The sequence below is a fragment of the Dermochelys coriacea genome, chromosome 7 (assembly GCF_009764565.3).
Source record: "Dermochelys coriacea isolate rDerCor1 chromosome 7, rDerCor1.pri.v4, whole genome shotgun sequence".
In the NCBI taxonomy this organism is placed as follows: Eukaryota; Metazoa; Chordata; order Testudines; family Dermochelyidae; genus Dermochelys; species Dermochelys coriacea.
The window spans coordinates 1,197,948-1,219,959 of NC_050074.1; the positions used below are offsets into that span (position 1 = coordinate 1,197,948).

At 58.1% G+C, this 22,012-nt stretch overlaps 1 protein-coding gene across 1 annotated transcript in view; it reads left to right on the top strand.

The window, feature by feature from the left end:
- The first annotated feature begins 329 nt into the window (after positions 1 to 329).
- Positions 330 to 22,012, top strand: part of USP19 (ubiquitin specific peptidase 19) — a 28,679-nt gene continuing 6,996 nt past the window's right edge. Inside the window, 21 exon segments of the mRNA XM_038408941.2 lie at positions 330 to 359; positions 736 to 769; positions 11,476 to 11,604; positions 12,724 to 12,857; positions 13,304 to 13,681; positions 14,426 to 14,675; positions 14,997 to 15,153; positions 15,268 to 15,339; positions 15,983 to 16,098; positions 16,430 to 16,644; positions 17,041 to 17,242; positions 17,329 to 17,462; positions 18,953 to 19,102; positions 19,104 to 19,112; positions 19,188 to 19,230; positions 19,233 to 19,297; positions 19,658 to 19,768; positions 19,954 to 20,055; positions 20,374 to 20,514; positions 21,551 to 21,669; positions 21,780 to 21,917. Of these exon segments, the coding sequence (XP_038264869.1) occupies positions 330 to 359; positions 736 to 769; positions 11,476 to 11,604; positions 12,724 to 12,857; positions 13,304 to 13,681; positions 14,426 to 14,675; positions 14,997 to 15,153; positions 15,268 to 15,339; positions 15,983 to 16,098; positions 16,430 to 16,644; positions 17,041 to 17,242; positions 17,329 to 17,462; positions 18,953 to 19,102; positions 19,104 to 19,112; positions 19,188 to 19,230; positions 19,233 to 19,297; positions 19,658 to 19,768; positions 19,954 to 20,055; positions 20,374 to 20,514; positions 21,551 to 21,669; positions 21,780 to 21,917 (2,729 nt within the window).

Genomic DNA, 22,012 nt, shown 5'->3' on the forward strand with positions numbered 1-22,012 from the left:
AGCCCAGGCAGCCCTGCCACGTCGGGGGAAGGTAGAATCCCCCACCTTTGTTAGGTTTTCAGCAGTTCATACGTTTTGCTGCCCCTAGGCTGAGGGTAAGTAAAGTTGGCTGGGAGAGCACCTCCCAGTTGGGGGTGGGTAAGGTCGGCTAGGAGGGTGCCCCATCCGCTGTTGGGGGTGGGTAAAGTCAGCGAGAGATCCTGCTCTCCATTGGTAGTGATGCCTGAGAGCCTAGTCTAGAATGTGACTTTTTCAGCATCTCTGAGTCAGCTGGAAGTCAACTCTTGGGTTCTTGGAGCCAGGCCAGGCACTCCGGCTGTGCTGCGGGGATGCCGGTGTTCTGGCATGCTGCTCGGGAAGTACCCGGCATCCTGTAGGCATGGCTGGGCTTTAAGTTCACAGGGCCTCTGTCAGAGCCTGACTCAGAACCTGTTGCCCATGCCCTTCTCCAACCCAGCCCACTGCCATGTCCTTCACTTGTGTGCTCTGGTCTCCCTAGTTCACTTGTTCCTTGCCAGAGAGTTTGCCCACAAAGAGTCGCCAAGATAGCTGGGCCAGGAAAAAGCGTCGAACCCCTGACCCAGACTCCTCACTGACCCCGCGGGCCGTTTGTCTCATCCAAACGGCTGAAAAGTCCAGCCAGCCAACCAATGCCCCAGTCCAAAGGGAGCGTCCCGGGGGCTGGAGGATGCAACCAACAAGAAGACATCCAGAAGGACCACACCAACATGATAGCAAGGAGAGAGACCTTGCAGCGACCCTAAGAAAGGTAGGGCCCAGGGTGCGGCTGTCTCGCTGCTCCGCCTCTCCACAGCCGTCTGCTGTAGGATAAGCAAATTTGATGAAGTGTTTCCACTCGCCAATGTAATGTGCTCCAGTAGGCATGAGTCTCTGAATCCTTAATCTGCTTTTCGAGCTGCCACTTGGTGCCATGTGTGAGCGCAGCTCAAACCTTTCTCCAAGCGAGCCAACTCCTTGCAGCTTGGAGCTGGGTCTTTTCTTGGCTGGTTCCTCTTGTAGCAGCAGATAGCCTAGGGATGGCCTTCAGGGGGCCTGAACTTGGTTGGGCTGTGTAGGAAGCTGGATTGGAGCCTGGAGTGGCTGGTCCAGCGTGATGCTCTGCAGCAGGACCTTTAGCTTCCCCTCACCTGCAGTGAGTGTTGCTACGTGATCCAGTCAGGTGAGCCAGGTGCTCTGCTGGGAGGTGACTCGCTCCAGTGTCTAAGAACATTGGACTGGCCATGCTGGGTCAGACCCAGGGGCCGTCTAGCCCCGGATCGCCTGCGCTGACCCTGCACCCCCAATGCAGCATGCACACAATATGGGAAGGAGGGAGGGGTGTGAACTGAAAGTGGACTAGGTCTCCAGGAATAGCTCCCTGTGTAGACAAGCCCTAAGGCTGACAAATGTCCAAAAATCCGCAGCTGCGCAGAATGCGGGCCCACTGGTACTGGACAGGAAACAGTGGAGTAGTCAAGTGCACGGAGCAGCCAGACTGGCTTCTCTGCGGGGTACACACTGAGATGGCACTTCAGTTCTGTGCCTGGTGAACTATGGTCTATGTGATATAACTATGCGTGCGGCTGTGCTGGGATTCGCACTAGAGGAGCACAATAAATCACTGAGATAACTCTCCATTCCAAAGCCCAGTAGGACCTGAGGTGGCAGGGAGATTTGCCCCATGGGAATCCGGCCTTCTTACCTCATAGGGAGGTGGGAAGGTGCAAAGTAACCCTCCTTTTCCCGGGGGTTGCCTAGAGCTGTGCTAGCAGCTGTGTCCCCCCAGCGGACCCCTCATGCAGGTGTAACTCGCCAGGTGCTGGGCACAGGTGGGCTGTGACAGCCCCCTGCTGGAATTATGAATAAGGGCCTTGCTGGGTGTTCTTGCTAGGCCACTCAGGGCGGGCACAGGTCGCTGCAGGCTGCCAGCATGCAATGCCTGGCACTGGGTGGGGCATGGTGCCGGCCCGTGTGGGCTTTGGAGGTTCTCTAGGGGCCTTCACACTCTACCCTTTTGCTGGGTCCTTCTCCACAGGCTGCTCCAGGGACTGCTGGGCTTGCTCGGGCTGGAGAGGGCTTGTAGGTGTGCTGGGCAGACCCCGCTCCTGGGAAAGGCCAGAGCCCAACCCATTTCCCCAGATTCCCTTGAGCTGCCATCTGAGGTTCCCATCTTCTGGCCCTTTGGCAAGCTGTTCCTGTCCATTTGAATCCCTGCCTTCACTAGCACTCGCCTTCCCCGGTGTATTGTAGGAGTGCTAGTTACCGTGGCCAGCTGGTCTCCCTTCCAAGGAGCCCTGTGTGCCTACGGTGGGCACTCTGCAGACCTGTCGCCATCGGGGCTGGTTGGTTCAACTAGTGTGCACAGGAGCAGCTCTGCTGGAGGGGTGTGAGGAGGGGTGCAGAGCCCCTGACCATCTGGAGAGGCTCTGCAGGTTAGCCCACTGAGGAGGGCTGCTGACACTGGACAGTGTGTGCTTACCAAGTCCTGAGCTGCTGGGAAGTGTGACCCCCGTAGGCTGGCACTTTCCCACCAGCTTGTGACGTGCTTCTCGGGGTGGTGAGTGGTGCTGGACAGGAGAGAACGCCCATTGTGTCTGTTCCTGGGAGCTGGAACGGGGAGCAGTCTGGGCTGCTGGGGTCGCATGTCTCTTTGGGACAGCAGCATTCAAACGATGGCTCACCCCAGCTGATCCAGGGCAGGGAGCCCTCAGAATTTGGCAGCCAGCAGGGTAGAGCCAGCAATGGCTGCTCCTGCTCTAATTTTTAATCACTTCCCTCCTTTTCGAGAGCAAACCCCGGCCTTAAGAACTACATTGGAACGCCTCTCCGTGCAGCGTTAAGGTCATATATTGAAGGGCTGTGGCCAAAGATGACTGTGGAAATCGCTTCCCCACTATGTGTGCACATCCTCTCACTGGCCTTTCCTAGTGCTAGTGTGTCTCAAATACAACTGCCTGCAGCCTGGAGTCCAAATATCCCCCTCTAGTACCAAGTGCCTGGGATGGGCCACACTCGCTGCCTCACCGGCGTCCCAGCATGCCCTGAGGATGTGGCACTAGCCATTGGGTGTGATGCAGCATTTGCTCTCACTGAGCAATGAATTGCTTGTCACCATGGCGGTAGGTACCACCCCCCCAACTCTCCCGAGCCCCTTCACACCCAAGCTGAGATCACCAATGGGGATCCCGGTATCTGGTTCCTCAGCAGGTGTTTCTCTGTAACTTGCTTTCCGTGCTGCACCGCACATTCAGCAGAGTACACACTGCATGTCCGGCATCTTTGCTGGAGCTGGGCCCCCTATGGGTCAGCGGGGCCTGCAGGACTTGCACCTCTGAATGGAGAGCTCTTCTCCTCACCCCTGCTGTCTTGTTGCCCCTGCAAGGGGCCATGCCATCCTGTGTGTATTGCACAGTCCTGGCACAACAGAGGTGCTGCGAAATAAGTGTGTGACTCTCACCGACAGGGTCTCAAGATGTCTGGAGCTTCATCTTAGAAGCACTCTGGGGTCTGCTGGGGAAGCTGTCTCTGAAATCACTGGGGCGGGGTAGCAGCTAGCTTGCTGAGGTCTCCAGAGGGAATGGGGAATGCTCAGGATTTCCTGCCCCCTTTGGTAGCTGTCTTGGCCCTGGAAGCAAAACTAACATCTCTGCTGGAGCGCTTACGGGCTCCGCTAAGCTTGGCATGGCTAGAACACATCCTGGGTTACTTGGACACACTGCATCCCATCAGACAAGGCCCTGGGGGAGGAGCAAATGCTGCAGATGCCGATGCAGAATGGGGGCGACAGAAAGGCCTGGGGTCATGGACGAATGTCAGTGAGGAGGCGCTCAGCATGCCATGTGGCATCCGAAGGGGGGAATGTTGTGTGGAGCAGGGATGCTGCATTGCCTCGTCAGCGGCATTGGTGAGACCACCACTTGAATACCGTCCACTGCGGGTCCACGTTTGAAAGGGCTGTTTCATCAGAGGCTTGTTGGTTGGAGGAGTGGGAAAGCTGCCTTGCAGGGCAAGTGAGAGGGCAGCCATTGAGAGATGTGCCCAATCTCTGTACCTGGGGGGTGGGGGGGGGAGAAAAGACTTGGTAGCAGAGGGCTCTGCGATTCAGTAGTTGGAGTCAGTCATTCAGACTGGAAATAAGGGGTCACCATTTGCCAGCAGGGGGTAATTAACCACTGCCCCAGCTGCTCTTAGTGTGTGATGCATTCTCCGTCACTTCGGCTGGACGTCCCCCATCACAGTTCCCTGGCCCAGTGCTCTCCCACCACTCTGTAATGGTCCCTGGGACCCCTTCAGTGTATCAGCCCTTGTGGGTTGCACACTCTTGCTGAGCTAAACCTCGGAGCCTTCCGCATGCAGGAGCTCCCCTTGGTGAGTGCCCTTGCACTGGACCCTGAGAGAGGCTTGCACACCCAGAGGGAGCAATGCAACCCCGACCTCTTTAGACTGGAGAGGCTGTCAGCCAGTGCTGTAAAACAGAAGGGTTTGCTAAGGGTATATCTACAGTACGAAATTATTTCGAAATTATTCTATTCAAATTTTTGGAAGCGATTTTATACATTCGGTCTTGTGTATCCCCACTAAAGTGCGTGTATTCAGCAGTGTGTTTCCGCAGTACTGAGGCTAGCATCGAATGTTGGAGCCGTGCACTGTGGGTAGCTATCCCACAGTCCCTGCCGCCCATTGGAATTCTGGGTTAAGCTCCATTTTGCATGATGGGGCAAAAACATTCTCTCGAGAGTTTCTGGGTGTGTGTCGTCAGTCACTCCTCCATTCGTGAAAGCTACAGCAGACAATCATTTCCCGCCTTTTTGGCCTGCAGATGCCATGCTGCTTTCAGCAGATGGTGCAGTACGGTGCACTGCTTCTCTCCTGGTACTATGAATCCATCTTGCATTTCCTCTCATCTTTCTGTGGAATCTTTACAAGTATCTACTCTCTCTTCCTCATCGACCGCTTCCGCTACCAACTCTGCTCGGCCATCGTGAACCGAGCAGCACAGCTTCCGCTGCCAATTCTGCTCTCCCGCTCTTGCCGCACTACCGAGCTTCTCCATGTTGTCTGTCTTGGGCTCCCGCTTCCGTGAAAGCTACAGAAGACAACCATTTCCCGCCTTTTTTCAGCTATCGTGAACCGAACAGCACCTCTTCCACTGCCACTCTGCTCCCCTACATTTCGTGACCTTTTTCCAAGATTACCTGTGCAGGCACCATAGCGTGGCAAGCATGGAGCCCTCTCAGATCTCCACTGCAGTTTTCACCATTGTAAATACCTTGCGCATTATCCAGCAGTATGTGCTGTACCTGCAAAACCGGAAGCGAATAGCACAATTACAATCGTGATGAGGACATGGACTGATGTTCCTAGAAGCACAGCATGTGGCAATTGGGAAATCATGATGGCGTTGGGCTAGGTTCATGTCATGGAACGTCTATTCTGGGCCCGGGAAACAAGCACAGATTGGTGGGACTGCATAGTGTTGCAGGTATGGGATGATTCCCAGTGGCTGAGAAACTTTCGTATGCGTAGGGCCACTTTCATGGAACTTTGTGACTTGCTGTCCCCTGCACAAAGACACCAAAATGAGAGCAGCCCTCACAGTTGAGAAGCAAGTGGCCATAGCCCTGTGGAAGCTTGCAACGCCCGACAGCTACCGGTCAGTGGGGAATCAATTTGGAGTGGGCAGATCTACTGTGGGGGCTGCTAGTAGCCAACACAATCATTGAACAGCTGCTATCAAGGGTAGTGACTTTGGTAAATGTGCAGACTATTGTGGACGGCTTTAATGCGCTGGGGTTCCCTAACTGTGGTGGAGTGATAGGAACGCATATTCCTATCTTGGCCCTAGAACACCGGGGCGGCCAGTACATAAACTGCAAGGGGTACTTTTCCATGTTGCTGCAAGCACTGGTGGATCACAAGGGACATTTCACCGACATCAACGTGGGATAGCCGGGAAAGGTGCATGATGCTTGCATCTTCAGGAACTCTGGTCTGTTTGAACAGCTGCAGGAAGGGACTTACTTCCCAGTCCAGAAAATTACTGTTGTGGAGGGTGAAATGCCAATAGTTATCCTCAAGGACCCAGCCTACTCCTTAATGCCATGACTCATGAAGCCATACACAGGCACCCAGGACAGTAGTAAGGAACAGTTCAACTATAGGCTGAGCAAGTGCAGAATGGTGGTAGAATGTGCGTTTGAATGTTTGAAAGCGCGCTGGCGCAGTTTACTGACGCGGTTAGATCTCAGCACAACCAATATTCCAATTGTAATTGCTGCTCATTGTGTGCTCCACAATATCTGAGAGAGTAAGGGGGAGATGTTTATGGCAGGGTGGGAGGTTGAGGCAACTCGCCTGGCAGCCAATTTCGCATAGCCAGACAACAGGGCGATTAGAAGAGCGCAGCAGGGTGCACTGCGCATCAGAGAAGCATTGAAAGCCAGTTTCATGACTGGCCAGGGTACGGTGTGAGAGTTGTTTGCTTCTCTTGAAGTTACCCGCCCCCTGGATATATGAAAGGAAATAAAGTCACAATTGTTTTAAAAAACGTTCTTTATTATGTGTTGCACAAAACATTGAGAGAAATCAGAAGCTAGACTGGAGCGGGGGGGGGGTATTGGGTTAGGGGGGTGGAGAAGGAGGGAAGGACAAGTCCAGAAACCAAATCAAAATTTAGGATCTGCCATTTTTCTGCTGCTTGTGCAATCCTCTGGGGTTCAGCGTGTGGGTCCCCGTAGCCTCCTCCCCTTGTTCTTGGGTGTCTGGGTGAGGAGGCTATGGAACTTGGGGAGGAGGGAAGGCGGTTATTCAGGGGCTGCAGCGGCAGCCTGTGGTCTTGCTGCCTTTCCCGCATTAGATCCACCATACAGCAGAGCATGTCAGTTTGCTCCCCCATGAGCTTGACCATAGCATCCTGCCTGCTCTCATCGCAGACGTCCCTCCTCTCTTCATGTTCATGTAATGCTTTACGCGACTCCGCAATTGTTTGCCTCCACACATTCAACTGGGCCCTATCAGTGCGGGAGGTCTGAATGAGCTTGGCGAACGTGTCGTCCCAAGTTTGTTTTTCCGCCTTCTAATCTGGACCAGCCTCTGGGATGGAGTAGATAGGGGCTGCATTGAAACATTTGCACCTGCTGCAGGAGGAGAAAAAGGGAGGGTAGTATTTTAAAAGATACATTTTAGAGAACAAAGGGGACACAGTTTCTCAGTGGAACAGGCAATTCATAGTACACAGCACATGTTCTTTCTGTACAAGGTCGCATTTTGCCTCTTATACTGAAGTGCCTGCCACTTTGGTGTGAGTAAGCCATCACATGCGGCCAGGCAACAGAATTCAGCTTGAAAGCCCTAGGGGCACGCAGGGTTCTGCTTCTTCCGCATTCATTTCAATGCTTTCAAACTGCCAGGCCCCCTTTCCCATAGCAAGCAATGGCTGGTGGGTTTGCCATTTCAAAGGAGGGCCTGCAGCCTCTCTGGGATGATTGCTACACACACACACACATGACTCTGATGAGGCTCTGAGCAGGGATGAGCCCTTTAACTAAACGCGAACAGCCCAGCGCGGCTGGGTTTCCCCTCCCCCCCACGGTGTGGCTCCGATCAAGCTCTCACTTACCAGAAGTGCCTTCTCCAGGGTCATGGTCCAGGAGCATGCCTTGGGAGTGGGGGAAGGCTATTGGGTTCAGCCTTAAGAATAGTTCCTGACTAGAGGGAAAAACGGATTTCCCACTTGCCACCTGTGCACAGTTGTCGTAGTCCTCCTCCTCGCTCCGTGCTACTCCCCCCTTGCAGGAGTCCATGGACAGTAGGGGGGGTAGTGGTGTCGTCTCCCCCATAATTGCATGCAGCTCACGGTAGAAGTGGCATGTTTGGGCTGTGACCCAGAGCGTCCGTTCACCTCCCTGGCTTTTTGGTACGCTTGCCTGAGCTCCTTGATTTTTGTACGACACTGTTCTGTGCCCCTGCAGTAGCTTCTTTCCGTTATGGCCCTGGACACTTTAGCGTACGTATTTGTGTTCCTTTCTTTAGAACGTAGTTCTGCCATAACAGATTTGTCGCCCCAACGTGCAATGAGATCCAGTACCTCCCGTTCGGACCATGCTGGAGCTTGTCTGCGAATCCAGGACTGCTTGAACTCTTGTAATGCTGGACTGTGCTGATGGTGACCAAACAGGAAATGAAATTCAAAAGTTTCCCAGGGCTTTTACTGCCTACCTGGCTAGTGCATCGGAGTTGAGAGTGTTGTCCAGAGGCTTGCCAACTCCTTTAGCACTCTCGGATGCAGTGCATCCAGCCCATGGACTTGTGCTCTTCCAGCTTTTCTAAATAGTCCCGAACCACTTCTTTCTTCGCAGAGGGCTGGTCACCTCCTCCCCATGCTGTGCTGCCCAGTGCAGTAGTCTGGGAGCTGACCTTGTTCGTGAAGACAGAGGCAAAAAAAGCATTGAGTACATTAGCTTTTCCCACATCCTCTGTCACTAGATTGCCTCCCTCATTCAGTAAAGAGCCCACACTTTCCTTGGCTTTCTTCTTGTTGCTAACATAGCTGAAGAAACCCTTCTTGTTACTCTTAACATCTCTTGCTAGCTGCAACTCCAGGTGTGATTTGGCCTTCCTGATTTCACTCCTGCATGCCCGAGCAATATTTTTATACTCTTCCCTGGTCATTTGTCTAATCTTCTACTTCTTGTAAGCTTCTTTTTTGTGTTTAAGATCAGCAAGGATTTCACTGTTAAGCCAAGCTGATCATCTGCCATATTTACTGTTCTTTCTACACATCAGGATGATTTGTCCCTGTAACCTCAATAAGGATTCTTTAAAATACAGCCAACTCTCCTGGACTCCTTTCCCCCTCATGTTTTAGCGCTACTCCACTTGCCGAGGTGGAGTACAGAAATCGGATTAAAGAGCCCTTTAAATCGAAAAAAACAGCTTGGTCATGTGGACGGAATCAGTTTTATTTCAAATTAACCCGGCTAATTCCAAAATAACCGTGTACTATAGACCAGGCCTAAGTGTCTAGAGCACCGTGTTGGGAGCCCTTAGGTTAGCATAGAACAGGAAGTTACAGCTAAGTCCGTCCGGGTCTGACCGAAGCCCAGGGCTTACTCTCAGCCCCCAGTCCAGAGCACCTTGCTTCTGGCAGACCACACTTAACTGACACACCCTGCTCCTCCTCCGTCCTTTGTTTCTCTTCCAGGCAAGGGAGTTTCCTGGCTCGCTCTTTGTTCTCCAGCTGGCCAAACCAGCCCAGAGAGCCAGGGTCCTCACCTGTTAGATCACCGGGCTATTGTCTGGGCTCAGGCCCCCTCCTAGATTTCTGGATTCTTCTACAAAGAAACCCCCCCCACCCCCACCCAGCCCATCATGCAGTACCTAGTGGAAACTGAGGCACACACTGTATTCATGCAAAATGTTCTGAAATAAATCCCACTTGGTCACTCCCCTAGTCACCACAAGCTGCTAGGTTCGCTGCAGGAATTTCTAGGGGAGGGGGTCTGGCCCAGTGGATCTCAACCAGGGGTACGTGTACCCCTGGGAGTACGTAGAGGTCTTCCGGGAGAACATCAACTCATCTAGATATTTGTCTAGTTTTACAACAGGCTACATAAAAAGCACTAGTAAAGTCAAGGATTACTTGTGGCACCTTTAGAGACTAACAAATTTAAATAAATTTGTTAGTCTCTTAGGTGCCACAAGTCCTCCCTTTTCTTTTTGCGAATACAGACTAACACGGATGCTACTCTGAAACTAGTAAAGTCAGTACAAACTAAAATTTCATACAGACAATGACTTGTTTATACTGCTTTACCTACTGTACACTGAAATGTAAGGACAATATTTATATTCCAGTTGATTTACTCTAATTATCTGGCAAAAAATGAGAAAGTCAGCAATTGATCAGTACTGGACTAGTGTGCTGTGCCATTTGTGTTTTTGTGTCTGATTTTTGTAAGCACGTCATTTTAAAGTGAGATGTGACTTGGGGGTTCGTAAGACAAATCAGACCCCTGAAAGGAGACTGTAGCTTGGAAAGCTAGCGGGTAGCCGGTCTCGGGTGTGGTCAGTGTAGGCCAGCAGGTGAAGGTGGTGAGCTAGGAGAGAGGCATGGGCATAGCCTCCTTTCCATGCAGTGCCCCACGCAAGGAGAACAACCCGCACTAGTGCCGAGTGAGCGTGCTGAAGAGTTGCAGCGGGCACTGGCCACCCTGAGAATGTCCCTACAGCTTCAGACAGCTTCAGACTCTGTGAGGCTCGGCGCTTGCACCTCCCCTGCTCACTTCAGCATGCTGGGGCAGTCTGAGCTAGCGATGCTCTGTACCCTCCAGCTCCAGTGCAGACGTGCCTGAGCCAGGCTGCACCTTGGTGTACTGGGCCAGGCAGAGCCAGGGTGCCACCCCACGCACTGTGGAGGGAAGGAGCCAAGAGGGCTGGCCAGAAGCGCGGCTCTGTGGTGTTCATGGGTCAGCCCTGGGACCAGAGTTGGAGCTGCAGACTGATCCTGTGTGTGTCTCTGCTCCCCGCTGCCTTCCCCGGCAGGAGAGGGGCTGGCGGGTGTGCGCTAGTCCCCCTGCGTGGCCGTGGCTCAGAGCTCAGGAGAGGGGCTGACGGGTGTGTGCTAGCCCCCCTGCGTGGCCGTGGTCAAAGGTCAGGCCCCTGCCCTCGCAGGTGCTGCTCCAGTGCTGCCTCGCTCTGCGTTCGCCTGGCCAGGCTTAGCAGCACGGCAGGGATCGGCAAGCCCCCAAGCGTGGCGCCTTGTGCTGGCTTGTTGCCAGTAGTCCTCTTGCCCCTTTCTAGGCAGGCTGGGGGATCCCACCTCCCAGCCCTGAGCTGTATGGGCCCAGTGTGCTGTTCTAACGGGGCTCCTGTGGCGGGGGGGGACACCAGCAGGCCTGGCTAAGCTGTGACAGGCTATGGCTGGCCACGGGTTTGGCAGGTGCAACACTATAGCCCCGCACAGAGCCTGCAGGATCTGGGCAGACCTGACTGGGTGGCGAGAGTGCTGCTGTACCACTCTCCAGCACAGCCCCTGGCCCAGCCCTGCTGGGGTGATAGTGGAGTGCTGCTGGCATTTGCCTGCCAGGGATTGCTAATCCGACGGCTCAGCGAAGGGAAACAGTGACCTTCAGCTGCAGTGCGAGCCCACCTGGGCTCCGCTGCATTATGGAGTGGGAACAGAGCAGCTCACGTGGAGAGAGCTGCTTCTCCCTTCCAGGGGCTCTGGCATCGTGGGGTGCTGTGTGTGGGGGACGATAACGATTCTGCCTGGCTCTGGGCCCGTATTCGCCCCCTTCCCATGGGCTCCCATTAACCCTTTCCTGGAGTGTGCTGAGTGCTTCTTTGCTCCCCAGACCCAGAGCTGCCATTGGGTCCGGGGTTGTGCTCCCCCAGCCACGGAGCTGGCAGCTCAGTGCTGCCTGGCCCCTGGGGTTTCCTGGGCAGGTGAGTGACACTGTCCCTCCATTGTTGCAGACCTGCTGCTGGACTGGAAGCAGAACGCTGATGAGGTCATTGTGAAGCTGAACTTGGGCAGCGGGGCCCTGAAGGTGGAGGAGGTGGATGCTGCGTTCACAGACACCAACTGCGTAGTCAGGCTGCCAGGTAACAGCTGCAGAGCTGGCAGCAGCCGCGTCCAGGCAGGATCGCAGCCAGCGCCTGGAGAAAGAAAGCAACTCCCGGTGAGCGGGACACCCCGTCACTGGCTCACGTGGCTGTGCTGGGCTGTGTCCTCCGCTGACCAGAGCACAGCACCATGCAGGGCAAAGGGGCGGGAGGAGAAAAAAGCACTAGATAGCGTAGGTAACCCAGAGCAGTGCATGGTGCCCAGAAGAAGCTGGGCTCCTCTGCACCGGCCACATACTCTGTGCTCCCTGCAGACCCTGCCCGGGTACAGACACCATCTGGCCTGCCCAAGATCCACTGAGCTCTCTGGGAACAGCTAGCTCTAAGGCACCCAGGGGGAGGCTGCTCGTGGGTTGGTTCTGGGCATAATGGAGACATGGAGACACTCGCTCCTGGTACCTGTCCGCCGTCGGGGATGCTCCCTCTGCCCAGGAGATGACAGAACATGGGGGCTAGTCCCAAATCGAGAGCTTGAGTTGGTCTGGGGCCCATCCCTGTGCGGGCCCAGGAGGTAGGCGTCCCCAGCCAGAAAGGAAGCAGCAAGTAACCCATGTGTGGCTGAGCAGTGAGGGTTGAGAGGTGGCTCTGGCAGGGAGCCACCTGGGGTGGAAGATGTGGGGTGTGATCCCGAAGGAAGAAGTGGTGCTGTGCCAAGCAGCAGGGAGTTGCAGGCCCGTGCAGGCAGGGGAGCCACCTGCAGCGGGTGACCACAGAGACGTACGGCACTGTCTGAAGACTGTGTGCAGCAGGCGCCCAGGCCCAGCGGCTGGAATTGGCCCCCGTGCGCGGCAGTGGCAGAATTCTTCCCCGTGGCTTATGCTGGCAGGACTGAGCGGGAGCAGGCAACGGGGCCGGGGTGATGCGGAGATGGGGTTGGCGATGGCTGAGAGCCACTCAGCCCCTCTGCAAAGGCTGTCTTGTGCCGGCCAGCGGCCAAAGGGAGCCGGCTCGCTGCTGCAGCACCTTTGGCAGAGTCCCCGGCAGGGGGCACTGAAGGCCCAAGCTGTGTCCGGAGCCTCTTTGGAGGCACTAGGCCCCCCTGAGCAGAGCCCCTGCCTGTGCCCACCCCAGCTGTGAGGTCCCCGTTTGTGCCCACAGATGGCCGCCAGTGGAGTGGCGAGTTCTACGGGGAGATCGAGAGCTCCTGCAGCAAAGTCCAGGGCAAGAAGGGCAACTTCCTGCAGCTGGTGCTTCAGAAGAAGATCCCCCTGCACACCTGGGCTTCACTCCTGGTAAGGCTGCAGCAGGCCCGGGTCACGCACCTCTCTAGGCCCACGAACCTGCCGCAGGGCCCACTGGAGATGAGGGGAGAGGGAGTTGAGCTCACCCTTCGCCCCCTGCTCTGTGGGCTGCCTTGCCTGGGCAGCAGCCTTGCTGAGCTCCCCTGGGCTGGGAGGGCACCATGGGTGTCCCGGTGCGTCCCGTGGACGGAGAGGCCCAGCTGAGCTCCCCTGGGCTGGGAGGGGAGGGTGGGCACCATGGGCATCTCTGTGTGTCCTGCGGACAGAGGGCCTGGCTGGTGGGAAGCTGGCCGTGCCTCTGCCTGGTGCTGGCAGTGTCCCCGAGCCCGCAAGCTGCAAGGCTGGTGCAGGTCCGTGTCTGTGGCCAGGGGAGGGCCCCATTTGGCCCAGTGCCTTGGCTGTGCAGCTGTCCCAACGGTCCCCATTATCTTTCCCAGAAGAAGCAGAAGGACGGATCCAAGGAGCTAGCCAAGGGGGCCATGAGCCAGGAAAACGGGAAGGAACAGCCCCTGCCCGCACAGGCTGCCCCCAAGGAGCCGGCAAGGAGCAAACGGGAGTTCCCTAACTCGAAGCGAGCTCCAGGGAGGGGTGAGGCCCCAGAAGGGAAGAGCCTGGCCAGCCCCGGGCTGCAGATTGGGCCCAGTGCCAAGAGGGCCGGGTACCTCAAGGTGGCTCTGATGGAGGAGGAGCCAAATGCCGAGGTTGCTGGGGCCTTGGAGCCTGGCAAGGGACCCAGCGGGAGAGGGGGCAGCCGGCAGAATAGCCGAGCAGCCCACGGCGATGCTACCACGGACCTGACCTCGTCTCTGGTGAAGGTAAGTGGGGGCACTGGGGAGCCTGCTGCCCCCCTCACAGGTGTTGTCCTGCCCCATTCCCTCTCCGGAGGATCTGGAACCCCTTGTTCTCTTGGGGTTCGCAGGCTCCCAGTGATGCTACTGGCTGGGCTGGGGCATGGCTCCATGGCAGCAGGAGGATGAGAGCAGGGAGGCCCAGCCTGCCACAGACTCAGGATGTTGGGCTGCTCGCTTGAGTCCTGGCTTGGGTTCTCTGTCTGGGCCGAGGCGGGCGCCCTGGGACAGGTGCTGTGAGGGGGCTGGGTGTCATGGCTCCCAGGGGGCTAGATCCAAGCAATCTCTTGGCCCCTGACAGCTGGCTGGCTTACTAGGCTCGCACCCGGGGACCGAGGAACTCCAGAGCCCAGTGGCTGCCTGGCTCTGGTCTCTGGGCAGAGGGAAGGTGCCTGCCCAACAGGAACAGAGCTCTTCCTCCCCCGCTCCTGGCGCAGCGCTCTGCCCCTTGGCAGTTGTGTGGGTAGGAGCCCTGGAGCACACCCTAGGGTCCCTCCTGTGCCCCAGGAAACCCGTCACTTCTGCAGTGCAGAGTGAGTGCAGGGGGGCAGAGCACGTGGGAACGGAGGAGGCTCCCCTTGCTTGGCAGAGGCTGGGGCCGAGCTGGTAGAGTGGCCATTCAGGGCCGTAGACTAGAGCTACGGCTGGAGGGGGGTCGGCCCAAGTTCAGGTGGACCCTCCATGTCTCACCTTCACCCTCTGCATGAAAAGGCTGAAGTGTTGCAGACGGAGCCTGTGCTTGTGGGGATGCAGCCACTCGCTGCCCCTTCAGAGAGCTTCCCCCATCACATGATGCCCTGCACTGAGAAGAGATCCCTGCAGCCAGCCGCCTCCCAGTGCCTTCCAGCCCTTGGAGAGGGCCCTGAGGCTGTCCTGGCCCCTGCCTCCCCTCCGCTGGGCAGAGACGCTGAGAAGAGAGACTGGTCCAAAGAGGATGTTGCCCTGGATGCAGCAGCTGATGGTAAGTGCCGAGGGGAAGGGAACCAGAGCGCTAGGCGGCAGCTCCCCGGACCCCTCCTGTTATCAGGAGCCTGCTCCGTTTCCTTGCTGGCCAGCGGCCTGGGAACCGAGGGTGCCTGGCTCCCTGGGGGATGGTGCTGCCATCCTGTGAACAGGTGCCTGGGCCCAGAGCAGCCCACAGAGCTGACTCCTGCGGCCTTGTAGCTCCCAGCCTGGCAGGCTCCCCTCTGAGTCCTGGGGCCCGTCTGCCTGTGGCACTGGTGGGGAGGGGCTCCCAGGGCACAGCCGCCTCGCGCCCCCACCTGGCCTTGTCCTGTCCTAGAGCTAGAGCCCATGGTGAGCCTGACCTTGGTGAAGAACGACTCGTACGAGAAGGGTAGCGATTCAGTGGTGGTGCACATCTACGTGAAGGAGATCCACAGGGAGACCTCCAAAGTGCTGTTCCGGGAGCAGGACTTCACGCTGGTGTTCCGGACCAGGTACTGCCGAGCGCTGGGCCCGGCTGCACCCTGCGGGGGCTGCAGCACACGAGGTGCTCCCCGGGGGTCAGGCACAGCCGCATGCCCTCTGATCACCTTCTCCTGTCCTTGCAGTGACATGAACTTCCTGCGACTGCACCCTGGCTGCGGCCCCCACACAGTATTCAGGTGGCAGGTGAAACTCAGGTACCAGGCACTGGCCCCTCAATATCCTGGCGCTCCCGTCTGGGCAGCTCCTTCTCTCCTCCAGCCAGGCACAGAATGGGGACGGGACCCCGGGTTCCATCCCCACTGCCCCTGGCCTTGTGCAAGCAATGCCCCTTTGGGCATCAAGGGGTGGAGAGCACTTGCCCCGGATGGCACTGCACAAGGCAGCTCTGTCTGCGCTGATCTGAACCAGGGGGAAGTCACTGCGGCCTGCAAGATCCCCTTGTCAGCTGGGCCAGCGGGGCAGACAAGAGCCGCAGAGCCCCAAGAGCGCCCAGCTGGCTGCACTCGCTGCCCTGGTATGTGCTGCCCTCTGCTGAGGTGCAAGCTGCCTGGCATGCGCTCCCAGGGAAGAGAGCCCACCACAGGGTGGGGAGTGGGGGAGCAGGCAGAGCCTAACCGATGTTGGAGACAACACACCAGACCCCATCACTCTGCCACTCGGGTTGGGCAGGTCAGTGGTAGCATTGAGCTGGCAGGAGGCTGGCCCGGCCCACAGCGCCCCCACGCTGCCGACCACGTACCCTGCCAGAGATCCCAGCTGTATTGGAGCGCAGCGGACTGGCCATGGTGTAGCCCTGGCTCGTGTCTCCCAGCCCTGAGGCTGCTCTCCTGCTCCCAGGAACCTCATTGAGCCGGACCAGTGCACGTACAACTTCACTGTCTCCCGCATCAACATCTGCCTGAAGAAACGCCACAGCCAGCGCTGGGGCGGGCTGGAAGCACCAGCTGCACGAGGTCTGCTCCTTGGCTTCCCCTCGCCTTACCTCTACGGGGCGGGGCTCGGTTCCCATCTCTGATCGGGTTGGGGGGAGACACTACCCACATACAGCGCAGGCTGGGGTGGGGGAGGGAGCTTCAGTAGGGGCCTGGGGAGCTCGGGCGGCTGGGGGCCCTGCTGGCTTTGGGGGAGGGGACCGGGGGGGACCTGCCAGCTTGGGGGCGGGGCTTGGGGGGGCCCTGCAGTGGGCCGTGGAGTGCCAGACAGTGACTGGGGATGGGAGCGTGAGTTGCTCTGCCCATGCCCACACGGCTGCTAACCACAGGCCCACCTGTCCCTCTTTTTAAGGTGCAGTGGGTGGTGCAAAGGTTGCCATGCCTACAGCCCCTACCCCTCTGGATAAGAGCCAGCCAGGCAGTAACCAGCACCCCCTGTCCAGTAAGGAGGAGGCTCGGGCAGGGGAGAAGGAGACGCCCAGAGCAGAGGACGGCGGCCTGGAGGGTGTCGTGGCCCGGACGGCCACAGAGCACGTCACAGTGAAGCAGGAGCCGCATGTCCCCTCAGTGAGCACTTGCACGCTGGCGTGAGCAGGCGAGATTCACGGGGGCCCAGATGCCAGAGGGATGCACTCAGATCCCTCACTGCCAGTGCTGAGGGGAGAGCTCAGCGCCAGGCACCTGCAGACCCTCCCACAGCACCTTCCGCTCTGCGAGAGGCAGCACTTCCCACGGGCAGGGATTGTTCCTGCCCGCAAGGCACTGAGGGCAGGGTGCTGGCTGGGGGGGAGCTCCCAGCAGGATGCTGGCTGTGGGGGGCGGAGCAGGGGGCGCTGGCTGTGGGGGCGGGGCAGGGTGCTGGCTCTTTGGGGAGCTCCCAGCTGCTCTGGCCTGCCCCAGCTGAGCTCCTTGCAGCGAGAGGCCCCACTCAGGCCTGTCCCTCTCTCCCGTCGGCCTTGGCAGCCCAAGCCGATGTGCATGGTGCCGCCAATGACTCACAGCCCGGTGAGCAGCGAGAGTGTGGAGGAGGACGAGGAGGAGGAGGAAAAGAAGAAGGTGTGTCTGCCGGGCTTCACGGGGCTGGTGAATCTGGGGAACACCTGCTTCATGAACAGCGTCATCCAGTCCCTGTCCAACACGCGGGAGCTGCGGGACTATTTCCATGGTGAGCAGGGGGCTGTGGCTGTGCCCCTGGGGCCAGGGTGCTGCTGCGAGGGACCTGGTTCACCCTGTCCTGCGTGTCTCCTGCAGATCGCTCCTTTGAGGCTGAGATCAACTACACCAACCCGCTGGGGACGGGGGGGCGCCTGGCCATCGGCTTTGCTGTGCTCCTGAGGGCGCTCTGGAAGGGCACGCACCACGCCTTCCAGCCCTCCAAGCTGAAGGTGAGGGGGGAGCCCCCGTGTCTGGTGGGGTCATGTCATTAGTGCCAGTTCAGCTGGACTCCCGGGAAATAGACTGTCAGACTAGCTGGGTTTCCCTTTCTGAGGCGAGGGCAGGTGGATTGCTGAAGGCAGTAGTGCTGACATGATAGATGTCGAATGCTGCAAGGCCGCACGATAGTCTGCTTAGAACACGATAAAATGAAATGGCTGAAAAGCCAGCTAACTGAGAGGGCTCAAACTCTCTTGTAACTGGGGAGTCATCGGGTGGGTGTTTCCCCAGTCAGGTCCTACTGGGAGCAGTTCTTGGCCCTTCGCTAGTTAACGTTTTTATCAGTGACCTGCAAGAAAACATCAAATAATCACTGATGAAGTTTGCCGATGGCCCGAAAATTGGGGGAGTGGTAAATTCTGCAGAGGGCAGGTCAGTGATGCAGAGCAATCTGGTTTCAGAGTAGCAGCCGTGTTAGTCTGTATTCGCAAAAAGAAAAGGAGTACTTGTGGCACCTTAGAGACTAACAAATTTATTAGAGCATAAGCTTTAGAGCAATCAAGGTCGCTTGGTAAATTGGGCGCAAGCAAGCGACGTGTTTTAATACAGCTAAACGTAAACGTAGCCATCTGGGAACAGTGTTGGGGGGCTCTATTGTGGGAAACTGCAACTCTGAAAAGGACTTGGGCTCGTGGGGGATAATCAGCATTATGTGAGTGCTCACTGTGTTGCTGTGGACGGTGGAGCTAATGCAATCCTGGGCTGTGTAAATAAGGGAACCTCAAGTAGGAGTAGAGGGAGGTTCTGTTACCTCTGTGCAACCGCTGCTGGGATCCTGGGTCTGGTTCTGGTGCCCCCAAGGCCAGGAGGATGTTGAAAAATTCCAGAGGGCTCAGAGCAGGGCCAGGAGATGATGTCGGAAACCTGCCTTGTCGTGACAGAGGCCAGGAGCTCAGTCTGGTTAACTCCCCCACGAGCCGGGCCGGGGTGAGGGAGCCCAGCCTGTCCATGCCGACTTGGGAACAAATCATGGGCAAGGGGCAGCGAAGGGATAACCGACCCTGGGGCTGGAAGCTGATGCTAGACACATCCGGGTGCCAATTTTGGACAGGGAGGGGAATTAGAACAGTTTCCTTGCGGGGGTGGAGGATTCTCCATCCCTGGCCATGGTTCAGTGGGGAGCGGGTGTTTGCTAACAGCCCTGCTTTAGGGGCTACAGGGGGCAGGTCTCTGCCCTGTGCTGGGCACGGGGCCAGACTAGGGGATCACAATGGTCTCTGCTGGCCTGGGGATCTCAGGATCCAGGAATGCCCAGCTAGCTGAGGCTACCGGGCTTTCCCTCTGCCCCTGGGCTGGGCTCCTCGGAGCTGCTCTGCTATATCCTGGGGCCTGTGGCAGGCGTGCCCGCAGCACTGAGCCCGGGTGCAGAACTGGTGCTGTCCAGCTCTAGCCAGCCTGGCGGTGCCGAGGGGCCTGCGCTCGTGACCATTCCTGCCCACAGGCAATCGTGGCCAGCAAGGCCAGCCAGTTCACGGGCTACGCCCAGCACGATGCCCAGGAGTTCATGGCCTTCCTTCTTGACGGCCTGCACGAGGACCTGAATCGCATCCAGAACAAGCCCTACACAGAGACGGTGGACTCGGACGGGCGGGCCCGACGAGGTGAATGCAGCTGCTCGGGGGGCGGGCGCTGCCTTGGTCAGTGGGGCCGGGACACTGACGTCTCCCCTCCCTCAGGTGGTGGCAGAGGAGGCCTGGCAGCGGCACAAGATGAGAAACGATCCTTCATCGTGGACCTCTTTCAGGGCCAGTACAAGTCCAAGCTGGTGTGCCCGGTGTGCGCCAAGGTAGGGCCCGGGGCCCAGCTAGCAGCCGTCTGTCCGCAGGGCGGTGGGCACAGTCTGCTTGCTGCAGGGTCACTGGGCCGGACGCGGTGCCCGCTCCCTCAGCCCTCTGGAGCCCGCTGACTCACAGCCACACTGGAGGCCCTGTTCTGCCCTGCCCTGCCAGCAGAGATACTGGGTTCCTTGGTCATCCCGGGGGGTCCTCCATCACTCCTTCCACCCCAGTGCCCAGTTGTCGCCACTTCATCTGACCCCAGGGCATCTGCCTGCTCCTCCACCCCTTGCCATCTGAGCCTTCCAGCGCAGGGCCCCTCCTCTGCGGCAGCTCTGCCCTAGCTGATTGTTCTGTCCTGTGCACTGCAGGTTTCAATCACGTTTGACCCCTTCCTGTACCTGCCGGTGCCCCTGCCCCAGAAGCAGAAGGTGCTGACTGTCTATTACTTTGCTAAGGAGCCGCACAAGAAACCTGTCAAGGTAAGACCAGCCCTCCCACCATGTGGCTTCGCTCCTGGCCAGCTGGGATGGCTGGGGGCACTCTCGGGGGCCCTTTCCAGGAGCCCATCGTTAACCGAGGCGCCACAGCTCCTGGCTGGGGTCATGGGAGGGGGGTGAGTGGGGCTGGGCAGGGCCTGGCTGACTGCCCTCTCTCTCCACGGCAGTTCCTCGTCAGCACCAGCAAGGAGAACTCCAGTGCTGCCGAGGTGCTGGACTCGGTGGCCCACAGCATGCGCGTGAAGCCCGAGAACCTGCGCCTGGCAGAGGTGAGCACAGTGGCTGTGGGCTCAGCCACAGGTCTGCACTGCACCCTTTGCGCCTTGGTGCACTAATGCCACCGTCTGTCCAGTCCCCCTTCCCTGCAGAGCTTGCGGCTGCCCTGGTGCACGCGGGGTATTGTCCTGTGGCACTGCGGAGTCATGCCAGGTGGCCCGTCCAGGAGAGCTGGAGCCAACCTGCAGCTGCTTGCTGGAGAGTGCCCCCAGCCGTGCCGAGTGGTGCTGAGTGGGGAGGGCCGGCCCGTATGCCAGCAGGTGGGCCAGGCAGCCTGCACGCAGGGCCTCACTCCCTTGCTTCCCCGGCAGGTGATCAAGAACCGCTTCCACCGCATGTTCCTGCCATCCCACTCGCTGGACACGGTCTCCCCCACTGACCTGCTCCTGTGCTTCGAGGTGCTGTCCCCAGAGCTGGCCAAGGAGAGGGTGGTGGTGCTGCAGGTCCAGCAGGTATGCAGGCTGGGGGAGGACTGGGAGACTGGTCCCTTCAGCCACAGGCAGGGCCGAGCTTGTGAACAGACAGCTGTGGGCAGTGCCAGCTGGGAGGGCAAGGCCAATGCCCAGCTGCCCTACTAAAGGATCACTTGCCCAGCAGATGGGGCTTGCTGGCACCTTGCCGTGAGCCCGAGGGCTGCTCCTAGTCTGCACCACAGCTTTTCAAGTGCGGCCACCAGCGGCCTTTCTCCTAGGCATTGCGGGGGGGGGGAGACAGACACAAAGCAGCAGCCCATCCTCAAGGCCGCCAGCTGGGGTTGGTGTCCTGCGCAGCCTCTGAGGAGAAACCAGCTGGAGGGAGGAGCAAGGTGAGTTTCCCCCCACCTTCCCCGGGGCTGTGGGGCTCAGGCTTCAGCCCTGGGTGGTAGAATGCCAGGCACCAGGGCTGCAGGCACCAGCCCCCACCATCACCTCTGGGCCCCGCTGCCACCCCCTCACCTCCTCATCCAGGGCTTTATTTCTCCAGGGGCTTGTTGTGAAAGTGATATGAACAAACATGCAAGTATCACATTTTTAACTTTACTTCCAAATTGTGGTGCAGACAACCACCTGTCACCAAAAAGGCAAAAGAAACAACAACAGAAAAGATAAGAATGCGCCAAACACCGTTTTTGTTTCTGTTCTGTTCAGGTCCAGTAAAAATATAGACAACTCTGTGTTATTTTTATTATCGAGTCTGCAAAACCCCCAACAGAAATGAATTGGACACGTGTATGTGTATATTGATTGGTTTCCTAAAGTTGATGAAGTATTTTAGGAACGTGTCAGTGCAGCCACCAGTAAGAGTTGGTAACCGCACTCTGAGGCCACCAAAACCTGTGTTGTGTGAAGCCCTGCACTACACCTCCCAGTCTGTGATTCCCCAGCGGCGGGCGGGGGCCACAGTGTATGCTGGGATCACTCACCTCCCTGGCCACAGCTCCGTGGTGACTGTGCTGCAAGGATCCTTCCCCTGTGAGGCAGCACGCCACTGGGTAACCTTCTCCCTCAGCGTCCCCAGGTGCCCAGCGTCCCCATCAGCAAGTGCGCAGCCTGCCAGAAGAAGCAGCAGTCAGAGGACGAGAAGCTGAAGCGCTGCACTAGGTGCTACCGCGTGGGCTACTGCAACGTGTGAGTTGGCGCATGTGCCCAGAGGGGCGGGGGTGGGCGCTGGCTTGTCTGGGGGCAGTGGCAGGCTGTGGAGAGGGCCCTGGAGAGACTCAGCGGGCTGTATGTTACAGGGGATGTCAGAAAACGCACTGGCCAGATCACAAAGCCCTGTGCCGCCCCGAGAACATCGGCTTCCCCTTCCTCATCAGCGTGCCGGAGTCGCGCCTCACCTACTCCCGCCTGGCCCAGCTCTTGGAGGGCTACGCGAGGTAAGGGCAGCCGTGGGCACCACGAAGGCGCCGGCTGGGCAGCTCCCCACACAGTAACGCCTGCTGCCGAGTCGCCTCTGCAACAGGTTCTCAGG